This window comes from Lissotriton vulgaris, unplaced genomic scaffold, assembly GCF_964263255.1.
Source record: "Lissotriton vulgaris unplaced genomic scaffold, aLisVul1.2 SCAFFOLD_964, whole genome shotgun sequence".
Taxonomy (NCBI): domain Eukaryota; kingdom Metazoa; phylum Chordata; class Amphibia; order Caudata; family Salamandridae; genus Lissotriton; species Lissotriton vulgaris.
Window position 1 is genome coordinate 430,775 of NW_028249229.1, and position 21,993 is coordinate 452,767.

Genomic DNA, 21,993 nt, shown 5'->3' on the forward strand with positions numbered 1-21,993 from the left:
ATACCTAGAAATGACAATACTTTCCATCCCCAGGCAGAAATTATACTCCAGAGCCAACCGGACCATGTCCAGGTGCCTGGATTCTGGTGTAACATATGGGCAATTTTATGAAGTCTGGTTATAGCTGAATAAACAGACGGCGCGTTATTAGGAATGAAAATGCAGCAACTAGATCCGATGACTCTACATGCCCCGCCCCTATCGGCCAGTATGACGTCAAGGACGAGACGATTTTGAAAAACTACAAATCTCATAGCAGATTGCTCTTCGGTTAAGTTACCTAGAGCAGAAGTAGTCTCATTCACTACTGCTTCAAGGGTTCTGGTTAACCTACGGATTAGTTTACTATTCTGGACAGGACCTATAAAGAAAAAGAATCCTTTATTAAAGTCTTGATACTGTTCTAGAGTGGTTTCAGTTTGATCGACAATCGGGGACTCGATCTCCCTTCTATGTCTAATGTGTACTAGACGTGTGTTTCTATGATAATCGGATGGGGCTAGGAAAACTGGTGGCAGTAGGAAGGCAATGTAACAGGTACCATCCCAATCGAGGGGCAGGCGAACATATGCGGTCTGACCACAAATAAAATAAGAATGATGTGAGGCTTTGAAAAAAGATTTCCCACTGTCACTATACTTGATAATAGTAGTACAATCACTATGTCCTACATGTACGGAACCATTATTTCGGACACATAATTCGCCTTTGACTGGTAATACTGAAATTGCAGGTAAGTCTGGAGTAGTATCAGACTGAACATTCAGGACCATAAAATTCGAAGAATAATTACCTAAATTATACACTTCATTTTCTAGATCTAACCCGGTTCTATGGGGAAGACCTTGCTTGTCTGGAAAACATGTACTGTTAAGAAAAGACATATCTGTTGAGGATGACGTTAACGTGGACCATGCTCCACACGAACCATTATGTGAAAATGGATAAGGAAAGAGTGGCAAAACTCCCTTCGGTGTCTGGAAAGGGGGGAGTCGACCACACACCCAACAATTAGTGGCATTGCTGGTCTGGTGTGAATAATGTAACATGCGGATAAAGGAATTATTACGCATAGCAAGGCGGTAAGAGAGTTCATGAGGTGGTAGATCACTAAACGTGTGCTCTACTGTAACATTAGCAGACTTATTTACATGAGAAACTGGAAAACACAAATAAAATGCATAACTGGTGCAGGTAATCATGAGGCTGAGATATAGCAGAAAACATAAAATAATAGTGCAATTTTTAGAATTCTCACTAAATCTCTCTCTGTGGGGGTCTATTATATACATGTCAGAAACCGGTCTAACCGTTTCACCTAGGGGAGGACTTAGACAATCAAACTGGCTGACTTATTTTACTAGACCTTAATTTCGATTTATACTCCTGCTGCAGAGTTTTCTCTAACAGGGAGGGTTCAGTATCATTGTCTTTTGCGGGACAGTCCTTGAGAACAGTACTTTGGCAGTCCTTTAAATCCTGGGAAATGTTCTTAGTAACAGGTTTCAGTCCATAAAACTTTTTGACGTGCGACAGGTGCACCCACCCCTTGCGGCCTTCCAACTTCACGGCCGTACGGGTGGTAAGGAGGACCTGTCGGGGTTCCTTCCAGCGAGGCTCCAGCGGACTTGAACGATCAAAGTTCCTCACAAGAACCATGCATCCGGGAACGATTTCATGCGGTGCCCCCTCGGTATTGTCTGGAAATGCGGCGGCAACCTGTGAACGACAAGAGTGTAGGGCAGACATCAAGGAAGCTAGGTAATCTGTCAGCATCTTACTTGAAACATCGGTAATACTTCGGGGTCTAGGTGTACCCCACATATTAGGGGGGCGGCCGAATACGACCTCGTACGGGGACAGACCTGATCTGGAATGTGCGACCATGCGCATATAAAACAAAGCAACTGGCAGAGCTACTAGCCAGTCCACACCTTTCTCTTTACATACTTTGGCAATTCGGATTTTCAGGGTCTGATTATGTCTCTCTACGAGACCGGCTGCTTCAGGATGGCGTACACAATGAAACTTCCACTGGTACCCTAATAAAAGGGAAACATGTTTCATAAGCTCAGATGAGAATGGCTGGCCGTTGTCAGAATACACGACCCTAGGGAGTCCATAACGGGGGAAGAATTCACGAACCAACTGCTTGGCAGTGGTCGCAGCTGTGTAATCTGGGACTGGATATGCCTCTGTCCATCTGGACAAAGCGCATACGACTACAAGGACATACTTGAAACCTCGACATCGCTCCATCTGAATATAATCCATCTGGAGGACTTCAAAAGGGTGGTCAGGAGGCTGGAATCCCCCTTGTTCCACCGGGACACTTTTACCTGGATTAAACTGACAACATATCATACAGGTACGGACTTTCTGCTTGGCTGCAGCTCGTAAATGCTTGTTGAACCAAATGTTCTGGATACTGTCTAACATAGCTTTTTCTCCTAAATGTGCTGGACTATGTGCGGTATTGATAATGACTTGAACCATCGAGTCGGGGGGAAACCATGTGGCTTTTCCCTTCGTCACCCATCCCTGATCTGTCTGGACCCCTCCTTGTTCGGACCATTTCTTGATTTCATCGGGAGTAGCATGCAACTGGATATCTATGACATCTTGAGTGGGGTCCTTAACTGTCATACATGTAGTCTGATCTGGAGTGGATGTCAGTGTCTTGCTAACTGGAATGTCGGGAGTCTGAGCTGTAAGCTTGGCTGTTCGATCTGCTAGATCGTTACCTTGAGAAATAATGTCAGTAACTTTCGTATGTGCCTTGCACTTCATGATAGCGATAGAAGTCGGTAAATGTATGGCATCTAACAGAGCTTGAATAAGGAGACCATGCTGAATCTTGGTTCCATGAGAAGTCATGAAACCTCTCTCCTGCCAGAGCACTCCAAAGTCGTGTACGACTCCAAATGCGTAACGTGATTCTGTATATATGTTAACTTTCTGGTTCTTGGCGTGTATGCAGGCTTGTGTCAGAGCAACTAGCTCTGCTGCTTGAGCGGACAGAGTGTCAATACGATGTGTCTCTATAACTTCAGTGTCAGTAGTCACTGCATACGCGGCTACTAGATCTCCTGTACTTGTTCTCATGCATGAACCATCCACATAAAGTGTCAGGTCGGGATCTGGTAATGGGATATCTGTCAGATCTTGCCTTGGCTTTGTCATAGTGTTAACTACTTCCACACAGTCGTGTGTGGCGGGATTCGAATTAACTGACGGTAACAGTGTAGCAGGATTTAGAACGTTGCAGCGTCTGATTTCTATGTGTGGCTGGAACAGTGTCAATTCATAACCTGTTAAACGTGCAATTGTCAAATGCTGAGTCTGTGTTCGATTTAAAAGAACTTCCACGGAGTGTGGAACTTGTACTGTCAGGGAGTGTCCCAATACTATGGAATCACTTTGTCTGATAGCTAGTGCTGTGGCTGCAACTGACTTGAGGCACGCAGGCAGAGCCTGGGCTACAGGATCTAATGTGCTCGAAAAATAAGCACAGGGCTTGTATTGTCCTGCTTGATCTTGTGTGAGAACAGATAATGCTGTACCTTCACGTTCAGTGACGAAAAGTGTAAAAGGCTTACTGTAGTTCGGTGTAGCTAGGACTGGAGCTTGGCATAGAGCTTTCTTTAATTCATTAAAACTAAGTGTATGTTCAGATGTCCAAGGGAGGACAGTCGATACGGCTGCCTCCTGTGTCGTTAACTGTATCAGTGGCTTGGCTAGAAATGCATACTGAGGAATCCATTGTCGGCAATAAGAAGTGAGGCCGATAAAAGCACGTACCTCCTTCTGGGTCTTGGGCTGAGGAAGACTCGCTATTAACTGGATACGGTCAGGTGTCAACTGCCTACCCCTCTTGGACAGCAAGTGGCCTAAATAGATTACTTGCTGGACACAGAATTGGAGCTTTGAAGGGGACACCTTGTGCCCCGTCTCGGCTAAGAAATACAAGACTGTAAGGGATGCTCGCTCGCAAGCACGTTCAGAACGGGCTGTGATCAGTAGATCATCGACATACTGGAGCAGGGCAGTGTCAGTTGGCATGTGAATATTATCTAGTTGTCTCTTAAGTGCTTGACTGTAAATACTAGGACTTTCTGTGAAACCTTGAGGAGCTCGTGTGAACATATAGCTCCTTCCATTTAAACAGAATCCAAAAAGAAACTGGCTGTCTGGATGAATGGGGACACTGAAAAATGCGTTCTTGAGGTCTATGACTGTGAAAAATGAGGCTTCGGAATCAATGGCTGTCAATAGGGAAGAAATATCTGGGACAACTGGGTACTGGGGAATAATACATTTATTGAGTTCTCGAAGGTCAATCACTAATCGATATACTGGGGGTGCATTTGGATCAGTGCGTTTCATGACTGGAATGATCGGAGAATTACATACATTGGAGTCAGTTTCTACAACTACTCCTTGAGCGATGAGCTCGTCAATAATTTTGGATAAGGCTGCTACAGCCTCAGGTGGCAATCTGTACTGTCTGATTCGTGGTAACACTACACCTGGCTTGAGAGTCACACGATGGGGTGTGATTTGCATATAGCCTACATCAGTTGGACCTTGTGCCCATAAATGCTGTGGAACATTGGACAATCTTGGATCAAAATCTTGTAATACATAGTGACCCTTGAAGTCACGTAGGAACAAGCGTATTCCCTCTGGGGAGCAGCAAATAACTGCACCTAATTCTTTCAGTGTTTTAATGCCTAACAAATTTTCTGGGCATGACTTTGTAAGTAACAGATCAGTAGTGCGGGACAATGGACCTACTTCTAGAGTTACTGGCTTTGATATTTCGTTTACAATAGGTTTACCTGAAAATCCAAGGGAAACATTTCTTGAGCCTGAGAGCGGAGCCCCTGGAACTTCGGCGTGGCTAATGGTGGTCCTACTTGCCCCTGTATCAATCAGAAACTTTCTGTCTTTCCCTAATACTTGACTGTGAACATAGGGACCCTCTTGATCTACAGGTATCTCGATGAGAGGCAAGCCTACCTCCCTCTCTAGGCTGTTTCATGAATATGGCTGATACTCTGGATACTCGGACTGTGCATACTGGTACATCTGCTGTGTAACATGCTGTGTTGCAGCTATAGGCTGCGGTACTGTAACTGTCTGTGGTGCATTCTGTGGCTGAGAAGTCTGTGAAACTTGTTCTTGTCTAGGCGGACGTGGTCTTTCTTTAGTCTTACCGGTAGCTATGTTGTGTTTCAGAACTGCACACTCGTTTATATAATGACCTGGCTGTTTACAATAATTGCAGGTCCCTTTAACAGGAACTGCAGGATGACTGGCTTGATTCGGACCCCTCTTCTGACTGTCTTGTGGGACAGATTGTGCAACTAGTACTTTCATGATCCTGTTCTTCTCTGATTCTATTCTGGTGATATTGGAGCATCTGTAACATTTGGGACGGGGTATTAGCTTGCCAGGTACTTTCGACTTTCAAAACTCGATTCTTAACTTGGGGACTTGAATTCTCGACTAATTTAGTAACAAAGAGATGAGGGTATGACTCGCTACTTGTCTTGAGGCCACTGTTTATACTAAAGCATTTCTCAAATCTAGAATAAAAATCACTAATGTCTTCGTCTTGTTTCTGTTTACAGGCTGAGATTGCATCCCAGTCTTCCTTTTTAGTTGCTAATAATCTGGGCAAAACTTGAATTAATAATTCAGGTAATTCTTTACATTTCTCTCCAAGACCGGTACCTGGTACTCGTGCCTTATCTTCAGCTTCTAGGACTGCCCAATCGATCTTTTTCTCTCCCACCTCCCATTCTTTTTCCTTGAGTTTTTCGTATACCCCTGCGGGCAACAGGACCTTTAACATTTTAATTATATCTGGATACGTGTATTCTCCCATACGGAGCATGTCTTTTAATTCTCTATGGAACCCTGCTGGATCTTTGTCATGACAGGGAATTAATTTCTTCATCTCTAAGAGTTCCATCTTTGTAATCGGGGTGTAAACAAACACTCGCTCTAGTTCGCCACCCGTTCCTCTAACTGGGTGGACTTCTCGTAACGGATTCTGTCTGTCTATGTAAAACGGTTTATTTTCTGGGGGTGAGACATGAACGAAATGCGGGTTTAAAAACGTTCTATATTTGTGGCGCTGTTCTAGAATGACACTAATTAAATCGGTACCTAGACCTTTCCATCTATACTGGAGTAACTCGTTCAGAACATCATGTAACGGACCTGGATCGGAATGCTGACCCTCATACAGAGTAATGAGGTGCTGGATCATATACATACCCACCAGTCGCTGCTCGGCTGGGGGCAGTTTCAGAAACATTTGTGCCACTATTTCGTCGGGAAAAGTGGTAGAATCAGTAATCCATCGGACTGCTGATTGGGCTAGTTCTTGTTCATGCATAGTACTTAACTCACTGTAACCGATTCGTGATTTCAGAATATGATCGGTAGCTTGAAATACTTGTTCTAGAGAACCTTGTTCTGGTGCTGGATGAGGAACAGTTTTCTTGTAATCTAGACGTGAATGTCGGTCGGAAAGTCTAGTTCTACCCACATACGCTATTCTGGTGGGATTCTCGTCGTCTACCTCTTCAGTAGAAGAGTCATTTTCTTTCTCGCTGACTTGTGCTTCTTTGCGTTTCTCGTGTAACCTTATTATTTCTTTACGAATTTTCTTGTACATACTCTCTATACTACTGATGGTCTTGTGCTTACCCTCGGCTATATTCTCACTCCACCTTGTCAGGATTCAGATTTCGGCCGGATCTTTGGAAGGGTAATCTTGTTCTCTTATTAAACAATTAATCAGAAATTTTAATAACATGAGCTGGATCTCAGCTTTCCTTTGAGACATGGCTTCGCCAATACTTTCTGGATCATCCCCTGTACGGATGAAACGATATATTCTGTCTAGATCTTCTTTCATGTCCGGTAGGGTGTCCAAATACCCGGTCACCCGTCTTACACGGATGGAATATATAACTGTACTATCATCACCTGTAACTGGATCATAGCGGCATTCAGTAAGGGCTCGTCGGATTTCTGCAACGGACTTATACTTAGGCGTACGCTGTAACGCACGTTCATGTAACTCGACTGATGTTACACGTTGGTGTGGTGGCGGGGTACCAGGAGGACCTCCTCCTGCGGCCCCTAAACTGGAATTGTCGACTGATACTCTTCGTGCTGGTAGAGTGGGAAATTGTAATGTAGGCTGGACCGGGGGTACCGTAGCAGGTGCCCCGGTGACTGGAGGAGCAGGATTTACATTATTTGCGGGAGCTGGCGGAACAGGATTTGCATATTCTGGGACTGTGTCGTCCAAATAGGACGAGATGAAAATATCAGCTGCGGTCGGTTTGTGACGTAGCTTGGTCGGAACCAACGGTGGCGGAAAATTGCTGGATGCCTCCGGGGTTGCTTTTGGCAAGCCCTCGGCGAGAAGAGGGTACATACCCTTAATGAGGGCATTCCTCTGTCTGTCTGACTGTTCGGTTTTAACTCGTTCACCTATCTCGATTAATTCCCTTTCTTGGGCTCGTTCTAAGGATTCTCTACTTAATTCTGACTTTCTGATTTCTTTTTCGGTTCTTTTATGAGATTCTTTGCGCCATAACTCGATGGCATCTTTCTGTGACTGTCTGGCTTTCTTTTTCCATAATGCCTCTTCTACTCTCATGATGCACTCGGCATCCCACGTACCTGATACGGGCCATCTATACTTTTCCCTTAACTCTTTGGTGTATTCCACCCATAAATCTAGATACAATATGGCACTTATGCCATGCTTCTGATACATAAAATGACCTGGACTGTCCCTAGGCGGGACAGGAACTGCTGCTTCTAGCAGACCTTTTCTGTTTTTTAACTGACGTAATTTAGAAAACAAGGGCATGACGGAACTGTAATCTAGACACAATACAATACACAATGAACACGATAATTACACCACATTCATACCACGACGTTAAAATACATGCAGAACATTTAGAATAACAGTTCGAACAGAATACTACCTGGAATACTGAAAACAGAATACACGAATTTTCTCGAGAACAGAACTGACTAGAACAGAACTAGATGCACTGCTGAAACAGTACGAAACTTACCGGTCTCATAAAGAGACACGTCAGGACCCGCATCCACCGAAGTGGACACTTCGTTTTGGGTCTGTGTACCACCAAAACCCACGGACCAGAGTTAATTAAATTGACCCTGTCTAGATACTACCCCAGCAACGGTACTCACCGGGCAGCAAGAACGGAAGGCCTCGGACTGGACTGGACTGCTTCGACGCCGGACGGACGAACTTCGGACTTCTGTTACGGGTGGGCCTCCGGATACCTCGGACCTTGGACTCTCAGCTTGGGCTCTGGTCGGGACTCGCCGCGTTCCTCCACCGCCTCGTCTGGATGCTGGACCGCCACCTCCGTCTCCTCCGTGGGCCTGAGGGATACTTGAAGCAGAAATATCTGCACGTGCACGGTATGGTTCCGTCACGGCTGCAGAGGGTCAGGGGGCCGGCGTGGCTTCACCGGCGCGTGGGGAAAGGGCAAGTCCCTATTCGGGCGCCATTATGTGGTATATAAATAAATAATACCGGATCTAGGTTTTACTGGACATAGCAATGACAGATAGCTCAATAAATAATAAGATTCGAGGTAGTAGGAGTTTTGCAGGTTTAATACAGCATAAAGGACAGGAACAGGACAACCTGCACGGGAACAGAATGGCAGCTGCCGGGGGCAGGAAGGGAAGAGAGCTCTAACTTTTAATAACAATGTATAACATATATATACTAAAACAATAGCATTACAGTGAATACAGTAGGCGTAGCAGTGGGTGGAGCAGAAGGCGTGACGCGTAGCAGTCGCGAAAGATAAGAGTGAAAGTGGGTGTAACAGGGCGTATACATAGACATGTGATGCAAACGTAACAGAATATGTCATGAATGGGGCGGAAACATGGAGGGGGCTACCTAAGGAGCCGGGACCTCTGACCTAATGGTGCGCGCAAACTGGCAATGACGTGTTACTAGGAGGAGCTGGGGGCTATGAACTCTGTGCTAGGAGCAGAGACTGAAGTCTGGAGAGTCAGGGCAACATGTACCTAAACCCTATCTAGTATCTAATGTTTAGAGAACATGTTGATATAAACTAGAAGTCAGGAGGGGAAAGGCTAACAGACTCTAAGACTGGAGCATTCATTATTCTACATGTAGTGCGTGATGAAGAATATTAAATGACCATTAAATACAGTATTTCTCTTACATAGAGACGTAAAGGCTAGACAATGACGGAAACTATTGATGCGATTCAGTAGCTTAGGAATGCAGAGAAGGAGGGCTGGACTGATAACTAGAATCATAACATACTCTTGGCAGACTCGTAGGCAGAGCCAGGCTGAGCCGGGCACTATGAGGCAGGAAGTAAGTGAAGGGTCGAGGATACAGGTGGGGGCCGTATCGCTCCTCAGCGAGGGTTCAGGAGACAGGAGCTGAATCTGGTGTCCGGGCCCTTTTGAGGCCTAGAAACGGGGACTTTACAATGAAATAACGTGCACACTGAGAAACGTAGCTGTACATAGGCCTAAAACTCGTAGCTTTCACGAAGACTGGAAACTGGCATACCAGAGATGGACACAACTGTAATTGCGTCTTTAATCAAACATGGGGAGTACATATGCATATTAATCATGCACACATAACATAAGATGGAGGACACGTAGGGACACAGAACATGGCAAAATGTACTTTTCCACAATGCATTCATGAGCATGATTGCCTTCATTGATGGTTTGATCAGCATAGCTGACAGAAGGTCGTACCTGATCGATGCTGCTTTCATCTTGTACTTCACTACCCCTCAATCGTAGTGGTGAAGTCTCCACGAATGCCGTCATCAGGATAGGTAGCCGCTGGGGGCAGCACAATGCATGAGCCGTTACCGGACCCAACAAGGTTTCTGCGTCCAATGGCACATCCGATTGTAGTGTCAAACAGGTGTCCAACACGCATTCTTCGCCGCATAGCAAGCACCTTAATACAGGCATAACACAACGTTGCCACATTGGTCTAAATGAAAGAAACCAAGTCATGTTCAAGTCCCGTAGCCGTGCTAGTCCAAGGACTCTAGTTATGCGGTCCCGGTAGCCAATGGCTAGAATCGTTTCTTCCCTTGTCGCAGGTGTTTTGTCTGTGACATGGTTTGCCATAGCGAAATAACAGGATCAAAAATAGGATGCCTGCCACCAGTCCCAAAAGGAGAGGAAGTCCGCCAAAGATGGAATGGACAAAGTCTGGAAAGATACCCAGGATGGCTTTAAATGGGGTTAAGGCTCCCGAAAACACTGTCTTAAATACACTTGAGACACCACTGGTATCAGAAATGTTTAAGATTTCGTTCAGTAATTCTGCGAAATGTATGGGGGAATTAGTTGATAACAATGAATGAATCTATGCCGTTGTCCTTGCAACTTGGAGATCATACGTTTCTTTTGATGACGTTAGCCTGGTCGGCGTCTGTAGGAGCACTGTCTTCATTCTGCTTAAAGTATCAATTCGAATAGAAGCAATTTTCAAGTTGGGCCATAACCTTGCCTCCCTGTCTGGGGAATCGCTGGGGAACAATACCCGTTCACAGCACATGACCTTTGTAGTCACAGTTATGAGATAAGGTTTTCCGGGCAGCAAACTACAACATCTGCGATCTACTATTAGAATGTAACTCCCGTTCGAGAGTCTCCTAAAAAATGGTTCTATTTGTGTTGCAGGTGTGCCTAGCTGGTGACATTAAACGTTATTTGAGGTCCCTTCACAGGCTCCATGCAAACTAATACCCCGACACAGAAGTGTACCGCTTAATGACCTCGCGCAATTATTGCCACTAAGAAACACTTTCTGGCCTTTATTACTGACACAAGCATGTGTATAGGGTAAGTTCCATGTTGACTTAATGTACCCTTTACCCAACCTTTCATACTGGCCTGCCTGTATATATTTTTGGCAGTACTGAAACCTGAAAGTAGATATCGGAATATTTATTATCCCATGTATTATCCATTCAATGACAGGTCGTTCTGACATTGTCAATGGTAATCTTTCGAGTTTTTCAATGCTCAGGATTGTATAATCAGCACCCTTCTGCGCCATACTGATTTGTTTATCAGTAAGGTTAAAGATATTAAATAATGACGTTGTGTTGATTAAACGCCAAGGCACATAGCCTGAACGCAGGTTTTGTAACGTCCAGCCAAGCTGTACAATAGAACGCAATTGGGACTGACCGTGTTGTAACAACAGTAAGTTTTGCGATATTATATCGATTGCTGAAGACGCAATGCTGTCCAAAGAATATATTCTGGAAGACAGAGTCATTAACCTATTGTCCACAACAGAAAGCGATTTTTCCAAATGAATACGGTCAATTTCCCGTATTTTCTCTGCTGTCTCAATTTGAGCTTCTTTCCAGGCTTCGTTATAAGCTGCATATATAGAGGCCGCTATGAAACGTTTTTGACGCTGTTTGCGTGGTCCCATGATGAAATCACGCAAGTCAGCACCTTCTGTAAGTAAAGTTAGGTGTTGCTTAATTTCTGCCAGTGTGGATGTTTGTAGCCATTGAAGGCAGAGCTTGCCCACACTGTAAGTGGTTATTATCCCTGGATGTTGTCGTTGGGAATATCTAGGGTCTGGCCTGGTCAATGTGAACCCCTGTATTTTGTTCAGGAATCAGTCTTGACAGTTATTTGTATCTGTGGGCCAGATCAACCATTGTTTCCATTCAGGATGTGTTCTGTTTTGGTTTAATATATGGTTTACGTCTATCTCAACATCTATAGAGCTATTACTATTCACTGTTGGCTTTGGAATAGACGGTTTGTTTAAATCTTTGATTTTGGCTAAGCCAAGACAGGTAGTTTGTTGAATAGTGTCATTCAAAAATATAATTTGTTCTGGGATCATGCAGGCTCTAAACAATGATTCTATACCTTGTACTTGCCAATCTCTTGTACCCCAAACAGTTTTTGCTTCAATGTTATTGTTCCAGAAATCAAAACCAAATGTATTCATTTGCTCAAAAAATGAATCAGAATATATCAATTTTGTGTTTGTAAGCATGGTCTTTGTACCTGTCTTATTTGACAATTTGAAATACAATGTTTCTGCATTACTTGTGTTAAACCCTGAAAAGTATGAATATTTATCATAAAATGTTTTCGAGCTACCTTTTGGAGGAGTAGCACAATGTTCCCATTGGTTATAATTTAAAACATTTCTAGGTTGTGCAGATTTATGTAGATAATGGTTACCATAGTGGTTGTAGCAGAACATCTCATCATAGATAGACGAACCCTGCAAATAATCATGTTCTGTAAATTTAGCAGACATCACAAGATCAGACATCATATCATTAATACTTTCAAAGTCCCAATCATCAGCAAATGTGCTTGGTTTTACAAAGTCACTCAATGAGATATTAAATTGGTGTAGATACTTCAGGATTTCAACCGGACCATAGATTTCATAATCAGTATTGTCCCATGCTACCCCGCCGGGGATAGGGTTGGCTGTAAGGTTGACTGAAGAAAGTTCTCTTTTCTCGACGTGTGAAGATGTGTGTGGTTTAAGGACCAAGTTGATTTTCTGGCTGGCTGTGTCCATTTTAGCATATTTTCCCTCAATGAAATGTCCCAAGCATAGTACCATGATGAACCAAAGTATGAGGACAAATGCACCTAAGGCCACCCAAAATTCAATCCATGGAGAAATCAGATAGGTTTCTTTCAGCTGTTGAAAAAGTTCCTTAGTTTTATCTTTAAAAGTTTTTATTGATGGCTGTTTCTTAGATTCACTCAGATCTTCAGAGAAATCATCGAAGTTGATGAAGTAGCCGGATGCCGTTCTGTCAATTGTTCCAATTGCTTCTGGATTACTTCTTGTTCTAGAAGTTTCATTTGTTACTTCATCGTAGGTTGGTGTGTCTCGACTAAATGTTTTTATTTGGGTTTTTAGAGGTTTAAGTTCCATTGCTTTGTTGCATAGTCCTTGTTGATTTACTGTAGAGTTTTTGAATGTTATTAGTCTCTCAGTTTGAACCTCTGTATTTGTAGCAAACGTTGGTGTTCTGCTACTTCTTGGGAGTCCACTTGGCCTACTATTTGTTATCGGCCACATGATTGTGGTTTTACCAGGTCGATGGATACAACTCTGTTCTCCTTTTTACCAGCAAGGGGCGGTAGTACTACTGATCTTGTCCCGTTGACAGACAGGACAGGAACTGCTTTTCTGTAAGAAGGCCCAAATTCCTTCTTTACCGCGATCTTCTCTCTGACTAGATCCCCGACTTTTGGAATCCAGACAGGCCTTGCTGGGACAGGTGGTTTTTCTTCAGTGGTTGTTGGCTGTTGTTTCAACTTTATGTTGCTCAGGTCTTTCCTTGTTTCATTTAAGTCCTGCAAAATAGCCAAACGATCTTTGATATCAAAGCTTTTGTCTTTAACCACTGAAGTCTGACTATCAAGATCTTGGATCATCATTCTAGTCCCAAACAATAGTTCGTTCGGACTGAATCCCCTCAGAGAATCTCTTGGCAGGTTATTTAGACTACGTTGGACACTTATTAGATGTTTGACCCACCCAGCTCCTGAACCTAATACCTTTGCTGTTATAGATTGCTTTATGTCACGGTTTTTTCTTTCTATGATTCTGTTTCCCTCAGGATGAAATGGACAAGAGTACCGCAATGCAATGCCCATGCTGGTCATGGCCTCCTTATAAGCCCGAGAGCTAAAAGCAGGACCCTGGTCAGAATGTAGCATGCCAATTGCGTATGTGCCGATAAAGACTCGCAAATCTTTTATAACAGTTCTGGCGTCAGCCGGTCGCTGGGGCCACATCCATGTGAATCTCGTACATGAATCCACTGCGACCAAGATATATTTATAGTTACCATCCCTTTGTAAGGGACCACAGTGGTCCAGATAAACACAGGCTAATGGTTTGTCTGAGATTAGAAGGGGCGTCTGCGCTGGTCGTCTCACTGTTGATACCTTCATTCTTTGACATATTTCACATTCTAGAACATAGTTCCTTGTCTGTCTTCTCATTTGAGGCCACCAGTATCTCTGCTTTAATAATGATACTGTGGCTGAAACGCCAGCATGTACAGAAGCAAGCCTTTCGTGTGCCGCTATGATGAGTCCTAACCTATGTTCCATGTTTGGAATTGCCCTATCCCCCCCCTCCAGGGATTCGAGCAAACGGAACATTATTTGCATCAGTTATGTATGAGTACTTTACTGGAAAGCCTTTCGGGAGTGTTTCTATCGCTTTTTTTACTGTTGCGCTGACAGCCTGTAATATTTTGCTGTCTATTTTTGTTTTTGACCGGGTGATGGTAGCTACGGAAGCCGTTTGTACAGCTGCCTTCGTGGCCTCATCAGCCAATTAATTCCCTGCAACGTGAACGCCATCACGTTGATGACTCAGTGTATGGATCACGTGAGTCTTTTGTAGTTCTTTTTGCAAAAGAACTACTTGTTCCCAAAGAATTTTATGCTTGATTGTGCCTCCTTTTGCATCTTTAAAGCCGTTTTGAGCCCAGATCTGCAAGTATTCATTATAAGACTGGACGCAGTAATACGAATCACACACTATGAGTGTGGGGAATTCTCGATCAGTATTTTCAAGCGCCATTTTGAATGCTCGTAGTTCTGCTCTTTGAGCTGTGCAATCTCCTAGAGATTGCGTTTTAGTGACCAGTGGTTTAAATTTTCCTTCGTGCCAGCGACCTTTAACGATCGCGCACGCAGCACTGTAAGCTTGTTTACCCCCTACTGCGGGTTGTGCTGATCCGTCTGTAAATATTATACAGCCGTAATGTTCTAGAGGTAAAATTTCGGTTGGCAGAGGACATTCGAATTCATATTGGAGAAATTCTTGTGTTTTCAGGTTGGGATCAAATTCGTATACCACGTCTGTTGCTGCAAGAGAATTAGCCCATTGTATCCATCTTGGATGGAGTGCTTTAGCATTCGGAATGCTAGCCTTCGTTACCGCCTCCAGGGCTGGTATCGGTGTTACGATGATTATTCATTTACCTTGTGCTAAGGCTCTTTCTTTTGCTACAGCAGTCTGTACCGCGGTTAGAATTTTTTCCGTTGGGCTGAATTTCATTTCAGCTTTTGTGTACAAGTGTGATTTGTATGCAATTGGTACCTTTTCTCCCTCATTAGAGGTCAGGTATGTGAATCCGCATCTTCCTGGGATGACTCGAATCACAAGGTTGCGTGTGTTGTCACGTGTTTGTAATTTTGTTTTAATTAACATGTCTGTTTGTAAAGATCTCAAAATTTCTGTGTGTTTTTGAGTCCAATTGTTTCTTTTAAAATCTGGTTTTATTAGATCATAAAGGGGTTTGACCCTTTCTGCGTAATTTATAATGTAAGTTCTTCCGAAATTCAGGAAGCCTAGAATTGATTGTAGGTTTTTTAGTGTTCTAGGCGCTTGGATTACAGCACATTTCTCTAGGAAATTGTCAGCCAGGCTTTTGCCTTCACTTGATAGTTCATATCCTAAAAACAGGACTGTTAGATGGGCAATTCTTGACTTTTTAAAGTTGAATTTGTAACCCTCTGCTGCGAACCCAAGTTTATGGTGTTCACTCTCTTCAAGTGAGTATCCAAGTCGTCATCTGTTAGATAGATGTCGTCGACATAAGATAATGCCTCATCATCATAGGTTTGTAGTAACTCTGTTACTCTCGCTGAGAATAATCCTGGGCTGTTCTTGAACCCCTGGGGCAAACGACAGAATTTTTTTTGCGCGCCATTTATTGACAACGCGGTCAAATATCTGCTCTCTGGTGCTATATTCTGACAAAAGAATCCATTAGAGATGTCTAACGTTGTTTTGTACTTTTTGCGCACTATGTTATTCATTAGTGCAGCACTATGCAAGTTTTGTACTGCAAATGTTTTGCAACATGAGTTAAGGTGTCTGTAGTACAAAACTAGACAATATGAATTGTCCGGTTTGGAGACAGGAAACAAAGGGTTGTTCATTTGTGAGGTGCAAGTTTCAATCACCCCCTGGTATTCAAGTTGATCTAGGATCTCTTTTACCTGTTTTTTAGCTTCTTGCTTAATTGGGTACTGCCTCTGTGCAGTAGGTTGTGATTTTAACTGGATTTTGTGAGGAGGAGAGTCCTCATCCCATCCCGCATGATTTTTATATAAAGCAGGAGCTTGAGCTACTGCCCACTTTCTTGCAAGTGTATATTTTTTATGTATTGGAATATGATTTGAGAAGGCAGGCATAATTATTCCTTCGCCATGAGGGCACTCGCTGACAAACTCTGGTGGCCAGTCTTTTTCAGCTAGAAGGATGTCATAGCCCTTGGAGAGATTATCCCAAAATAGACCCCTTATTTTCCTAGTCTTATCCCCCTCTATACGTAATGTTATTTCATATATTTTATGGGGTTTGCTAACTCTGGTATCTGCAGTTTCCACTTGAATGTATTCATTCGTGTCCACTGTCTCCAGATGATTCATAAGGACTTTGCGAGCTATGCTCACTTCTGCTGTGCTGTCTAGCATTGTCTGAGCCCATTCTCCGTTTTTCAGCTGTGTCCTCAGTATTCTCGGCATTGTTGATTACTTTAATACTGGTTTTAGAACCGGGACCCTGGCCGGCCAAGACTCGCGTCGAGGTCAGTCAGGGATCGCCAGTTCTAAGTGTCAGAGCAAGGGAGTTACACGCCAAGATAACCCCTACTCGCCCTCTAGGTAACGTGGCGCGAGCAGCAAGGCTAAACTTGGAGGCGATATGAGTTAAGTATTTGCGCACGCACCCCAGCAACAACACCCAAGGCCCACCACAAAGGAAACTCCACACAAGGTTATATAAAAATAGCCTTTGTATTCCAATACACATTAGATAAAAACACACACTTTACAATGTGCCAGGGGCACGGGCAGAATTTACAGGGGATATGTACAAGACAGGGCCACCTGGACCACTGTCAGGAATCAACACTTTCAGAAGTAACACTTTTAAAAATAGCACTTTTAGAATGTAAAATCACTGTAGCACAAAAATAACAAACAACCAGTAATCACTGGTAACCAGGACCTCCCTAGCACCACCTGTACTAGGGAGAAAACAACCACCTACATATCACCATACCTGTAGGGGTGTAAGAACATAACACATGATGCAATGCATAACATTCATTCAGAGGTGTAAGGAGGGAAAACACATGATGCATCGCAATACATTCAGAGGTGTAGAAAGAACCACAATAGCGCAAAATCCACGTTAGCCACCACCTGTGGCAGTCCCTGTGTCCAAATGTCAGGGTCCTAAACGTGGCAGTTGCCCACAAAGTGCTGGGCAACTGGGTGAGGATGGGGCAACACGAGGGAGCCTCGCAGGCTCTGAGTAAACCACTGTCCCCTTGAGCCTCCTCTGGGCTCTAAAACATCAAGGGGCGCAGGGAGCCTCTCTCAGGCTTTAAAACAATAACATGCCCCCTCAAGCCTCTTCTGGGCTCGTAACAAGGGTGCCGCCTTAGCCCCTCGTGGGCTCTACAAACAACTGTGGCGATTTTGAGCCTCTCTGGGCTTGCAAAATACAAAATTGTCCCCAGGAGCCTCGGGGCTCCTAATTAAAAATGCGGGGCCGTTGGAGTCCTTCGTGGACTCGGAATGGACGTCGGAGCGGCCCGCTGCCAACCGGGGCCGCTCTGTCACCCCCGGGATACTTGGAGCCTCTCGGGGCACAAAGAAACCACAAATTGCCCCCGGAGCCCTTGGGGGCTTCAATCACTGCAGTGCCTTTCGCAGGCACCGAAGCACACCGGGGGCTTCCTCCCCCCTTTCGGCACTCACCGGCTGCTGGCTGGAGAGCTCCCGCTCCTCGGGACTCTCCTCGGTGGCGGCAGGACTCTCTCCCTCCTCTGGGGCTGGCGGAAGGTCCGGGGCTCTCCCTCACTTGGGAGCCTCGGCTGGACGTGCAGGCTGCTTCCTGCTTCCCCGCCTGGCCCCGTCACGCTGCAACTTGCCTGGCTTCCTGCCTCGGGTGTCCGCCAATGGCAGCGCGGCCCCGAGCAGGGAGGCGGGCACTTCCGGGTCGCACTTGGCAGCGGCCCGGCAACGTTTTCACAACACTCCGGGCTGCGGCGGTGATTCTCCCAGGCACGAAGTCGAGGTGGGCACTCGATCCTGGGCAGAAATCAGTGGCAAAGTCCCGGGCAGGGTGGGCACCTGCCAGGGGACAAATTAATCCCAAATAAGCGAGGTGGCACTCGCGAATGCAGTAGCGACCGGGGCAAATGCCGGGTGGGCACCGGCTCTGAACAATAAAGCGCCCCGAGGCGCTTGCAGGAAATAGAGCGCGCTCTCAGCGCTAGGGGGTCGCAATAAAGCGCGCTCAGCGCTATAAGCAAAACAAAGCGCTCCCAGGGGCTAGGAAAATCAGGAAGCGCTCACCAGCGCTAGGGACAACAGAGTCCAGCAAAAGTCCTTCAGGGCAGGCAGGGGGCAAGGCTGGGCCCAGAGCCAGCACACTGGGTCTCCAGGCAGGGAGACACCCCAAGTGGCGGTCCTCTGGCCCAGCAGCAGCAGCAGCAGCCCCCTCCGGATCCTGGAAGAGAACAACCTCTCTGGGGACACAGCCCCATTTTTATACAGTACATTCCTTTGTCTGAAGGTGCAGGGTGGGGGCTGAACCAGTCGCAGCTGGTTCTTGAGTACCCTTGATGGCCCAACCACCCCTTTCTTTCACTGGCAGGGCTAGGGTCGTTAGACACACCACAGGGGGGCGGAGCCAGCATTGTGTGGGGAAAACCCAGCCCATCCAGGACACAGGTACACTCCTCCCACACATCACTCATGCTAATCTCCCACTCACCACCGGGCAGACCCATCCAGACTTCCTGGAGCCTGGCATGCCAGCCAGCTCCAGCCAATCACGCTCCAGCACCCTCACTGCACACATATCTCAATGTCCAGAAGTAGCACTTCCCAACTAGACACACACATGCCGCAGACACCATCTCGCAGCATTCACTCTCACGAGTTTATACATACCAAACTCGAGCCTGTACTCCCCACGCATCAGGAACTACCAGGGACACACACATTCCCCATGCATTCCTATGGGAGGGCAGGCCAGCCATACTACATGCGCGCACTTTCACTCTGGGGCCCAGGGAAAAGTGCGCAGAGACCCAAAAATCACTGACACAGGGTCACAAATAAGGCAAAAAGTCTAGGGGTGAACCTGCCCTGCGGGCCAAGTCCAACAACTGGCTACCTTCTTTTTTGGAAATTGTAATTTTTTATTCAGATGAGCAGGCTCCTTGTCTTTGGACTTGACATGCTCCTCCCTGTGTTCTGATCGTCCTCTTCTTTCCGATTTCTGAGAGGAAGTCTGAAAAGATTGAGAGGGACGTGTATCAATTTCTTGATATCTATCAGGTTTTTTTATATTATCCCTATTTCTAAGGTTGTATTTTTTCCCAGAGGGCTCCCTCTTGGGAGACCTGCGTCCTTGGTTCGGAGATCTTTCTCTCCGCCGAGGAGACCTTCCTCTGGATTGGAATCTTTTTTCTTTAGGATTGGATTGTTTATTTCCATCCCAGCTCTTTTTTTGAGTGTTTAAATTATTTTTAATAAATACCTTTTCAGGACTTTCAATTAGTTGCGGTTTTACCGGTATTCCACCCGAACTATCTCTTCCTAGTTCTTCATAGGATTTTTCTATGATTATGGCAATTTCAGGTGGTTGGTCTGCTATATCTGTTTCTTTTAACCTTTGGCGGATCGCCACATTTGCTGCTTCTCCCTTTATGTTGGCTAGTAATATTGCAGAGACCTGCTTGAAGTCTTTCAGTAATTTCATACCGAGAGTTAAAGCGGGTTCTGGACTGTATTCATCTTGAATTTGTTTTAGCACATCTGGTATTACTGACATGGATGGTACACCATGTGTTTTTGTGTAAATGGAAGCAAAGACTGTTCCCCAAGTGTCACAGTCCTCCACGTGTGGTGCGATTCCCATAGGAAGACAGATAGTCAGAATCCTGTGTTTTTCCACCGGGGTGGTGTCTGGAAACACGCCTCTATTTGAGTGATTTTTTGTGCTAGCCAGAAAGGTATTTGTTCCCGTTTTGCGGGTACTTTACCTAGACAGGACTGTATGTTCTGTGGTGTAATTTTATTTGTGTTCCCCTGATGAGGGGTCAGCTGTGGAATTTTAATTGCTGGTTGGACCGTTGAAGTCCGCATTACATATTGGACTAATTGTCTATGTATTTTTATTAATTGTTTTAGCTGTGCTAAAAGATCTGCTGCAGACATTCCTTCAATGTCTGGATGTGGTGTGTATCCAGCTGGGACCGGCCACGTCGCTCCTGGTCTACCTAGTGGACTGAGCCTGGTGATGTGATTATTATGTTTTAGGGCGCCATTAAACAAGAGCAGGTGCTCTTGGAATTTGAGTGGTATTTCCACCTCCTCAAAAGGAGTGTACTCATCAGGAGGTTCCTCTGTTTTGTAATAGTGGAAGACCTTTGTTACAGCGTTTGCTGCTGGAAAGTTTATCCATGAATAGAATACCTCTGTCTGCCGATATTCGTGTGCCTCAATTACGAATATGACTGTACCACCTCTTGGTGCCAGTCCATTTTCTATACGTTTTAAAGTTATAGATTTCCTTATGTTGACCGGGATGAGTATTATATCCGGGTCATTTTCCTGCAGAGTATTATCAGCTGCTAGGAGTTCAGCTGCTATTCTAGCTGTCTCCCTTTCTTCTTCACTGTCTGTCATTTTACCGACAGGAAGGTTATTCTGTTTTGTTTACAGATCAGGTTTCCACGGAAACAAAGATTAGATGCACAATATTTTGGAACAGTGTATCCTTCAACGTTGAATAAACCAAGAACCATACATAGGAGTCTCCTCCTGCGAGGTTTGGCGGATATAACCTTTCACCCACTCCAGACGTCTTTGGAGAATTATGGGAAAAAAGGGGGTCTGTGTGAAAAAGCACGACTGAGTTACTCTAATGTCTTGCGTTAGTTTTATCGCCTTTCCAAACGTTTGGGAGCCATGTAGTGTAGTTCCTATTATCCCAATAGGCTCTGCGCATTGGAATAATACCTTCAATAGTATAGACCTAGGGCAGAGGTTAACTAGGTCTTCTACTGACGATATTAGACTTAAAGTTTTGTGTTTGCCAGCTAGCTCAGAGTTCACTAGAAACTTTCTCGAATAGGTAAGGAGGGTTTTAACCTCCCTGGATAGACAAGAAGGGATTTAGTTTCTGACAACCATAGAACATGACAACTTTGCTCTCCCCTAATCAAGAGTGTATCTCTAGAGTCGTGTGAAAACAAAAGACAACTTATTTTACTCAGTCAGTACGTGCATTCTTAGTTTCACCAGATTGTAGAGAAAAGGAAGAGACGGGCGTGTTCAACAAAAGATGGTATTTATTGATCAGTCTCTTTTCTCGTACAAGAGAAATGGATCGCTACTATTGTAATACTTAGAGTTGAGTAAAGTGCATATAGTAAAAGCAGAATTATAAAGTAATACTGTAAAAGCATTGATATGGTTTCTAAGCCATATGATGTTTTAAAATGGATAAAATAGATACATACATATATACATTGGCTAATCGTACTCAACTGGTGCTTCTAACCACGCCTACCCCAGTGTACCTGACCTAAGCCTAATACGTGGGCGGGAGTAGATAAGTAACAGTTTAAGTTTAGTTTGCTTTGCCAAGGGACTGACTCAGGAATTCTCTGTAAGGGGTTATTCAGTTCTGTACCTGAGTTCTAGAATGGTGGAGGGCTGGTATCTCGTATCCCAGGTCTCGATATTCCAGCTGCCTGAGAGGGCTGCTTGGAAACGCCGGAGCTGGATTTCTCGGCAGGAGAAAGGCAGCGTCTCTCTCTCAGCGCGTCAGGA

General features: G+C 44.8%; 1 protein-coding gene and 2 pseudogenes across 1 annotated transcript; all 3 read right to left on the reverse strand.

Annotated features, from left to right (window-relative positions):
- Positions 1-1,988: 1,988 nt before the first annotated feature.
- Positions 1,989-3,183, reverse strand: LOC147663647 (uncharacterized). Its single transcript, XM_086950293.1, has 2 exons — positions 2,221-3,183; positions 1,989-2,042 (listed from the first exon to the last, which is right to left on the reverse strand). The coding sequence occupies exons 1-2, from the start codon at positions 3,181-3,183 to the stop codon at positions 1,989-1,991; spliced, it is 1,017 nt and encodes a 338-aa protein (XP_086806419.1).
- A 1,857-nt stretch (positions 3,184-5,040) lies between these two features.
- Positions 5,041-7,903, reverse strand: LOC147663648 (uncharacterized; annotated as a pseudogene).
- A 2,235-nt stretch (positions 7,904-10,138) lies between these two features.
- LOC147663649 (uncharacterized) lies at positions 10,139-13,183 on the reverse strand (annotated as a pseudogene).
- Positions 13,184-21,993: the final 8,810 nt, after the last annotated feature.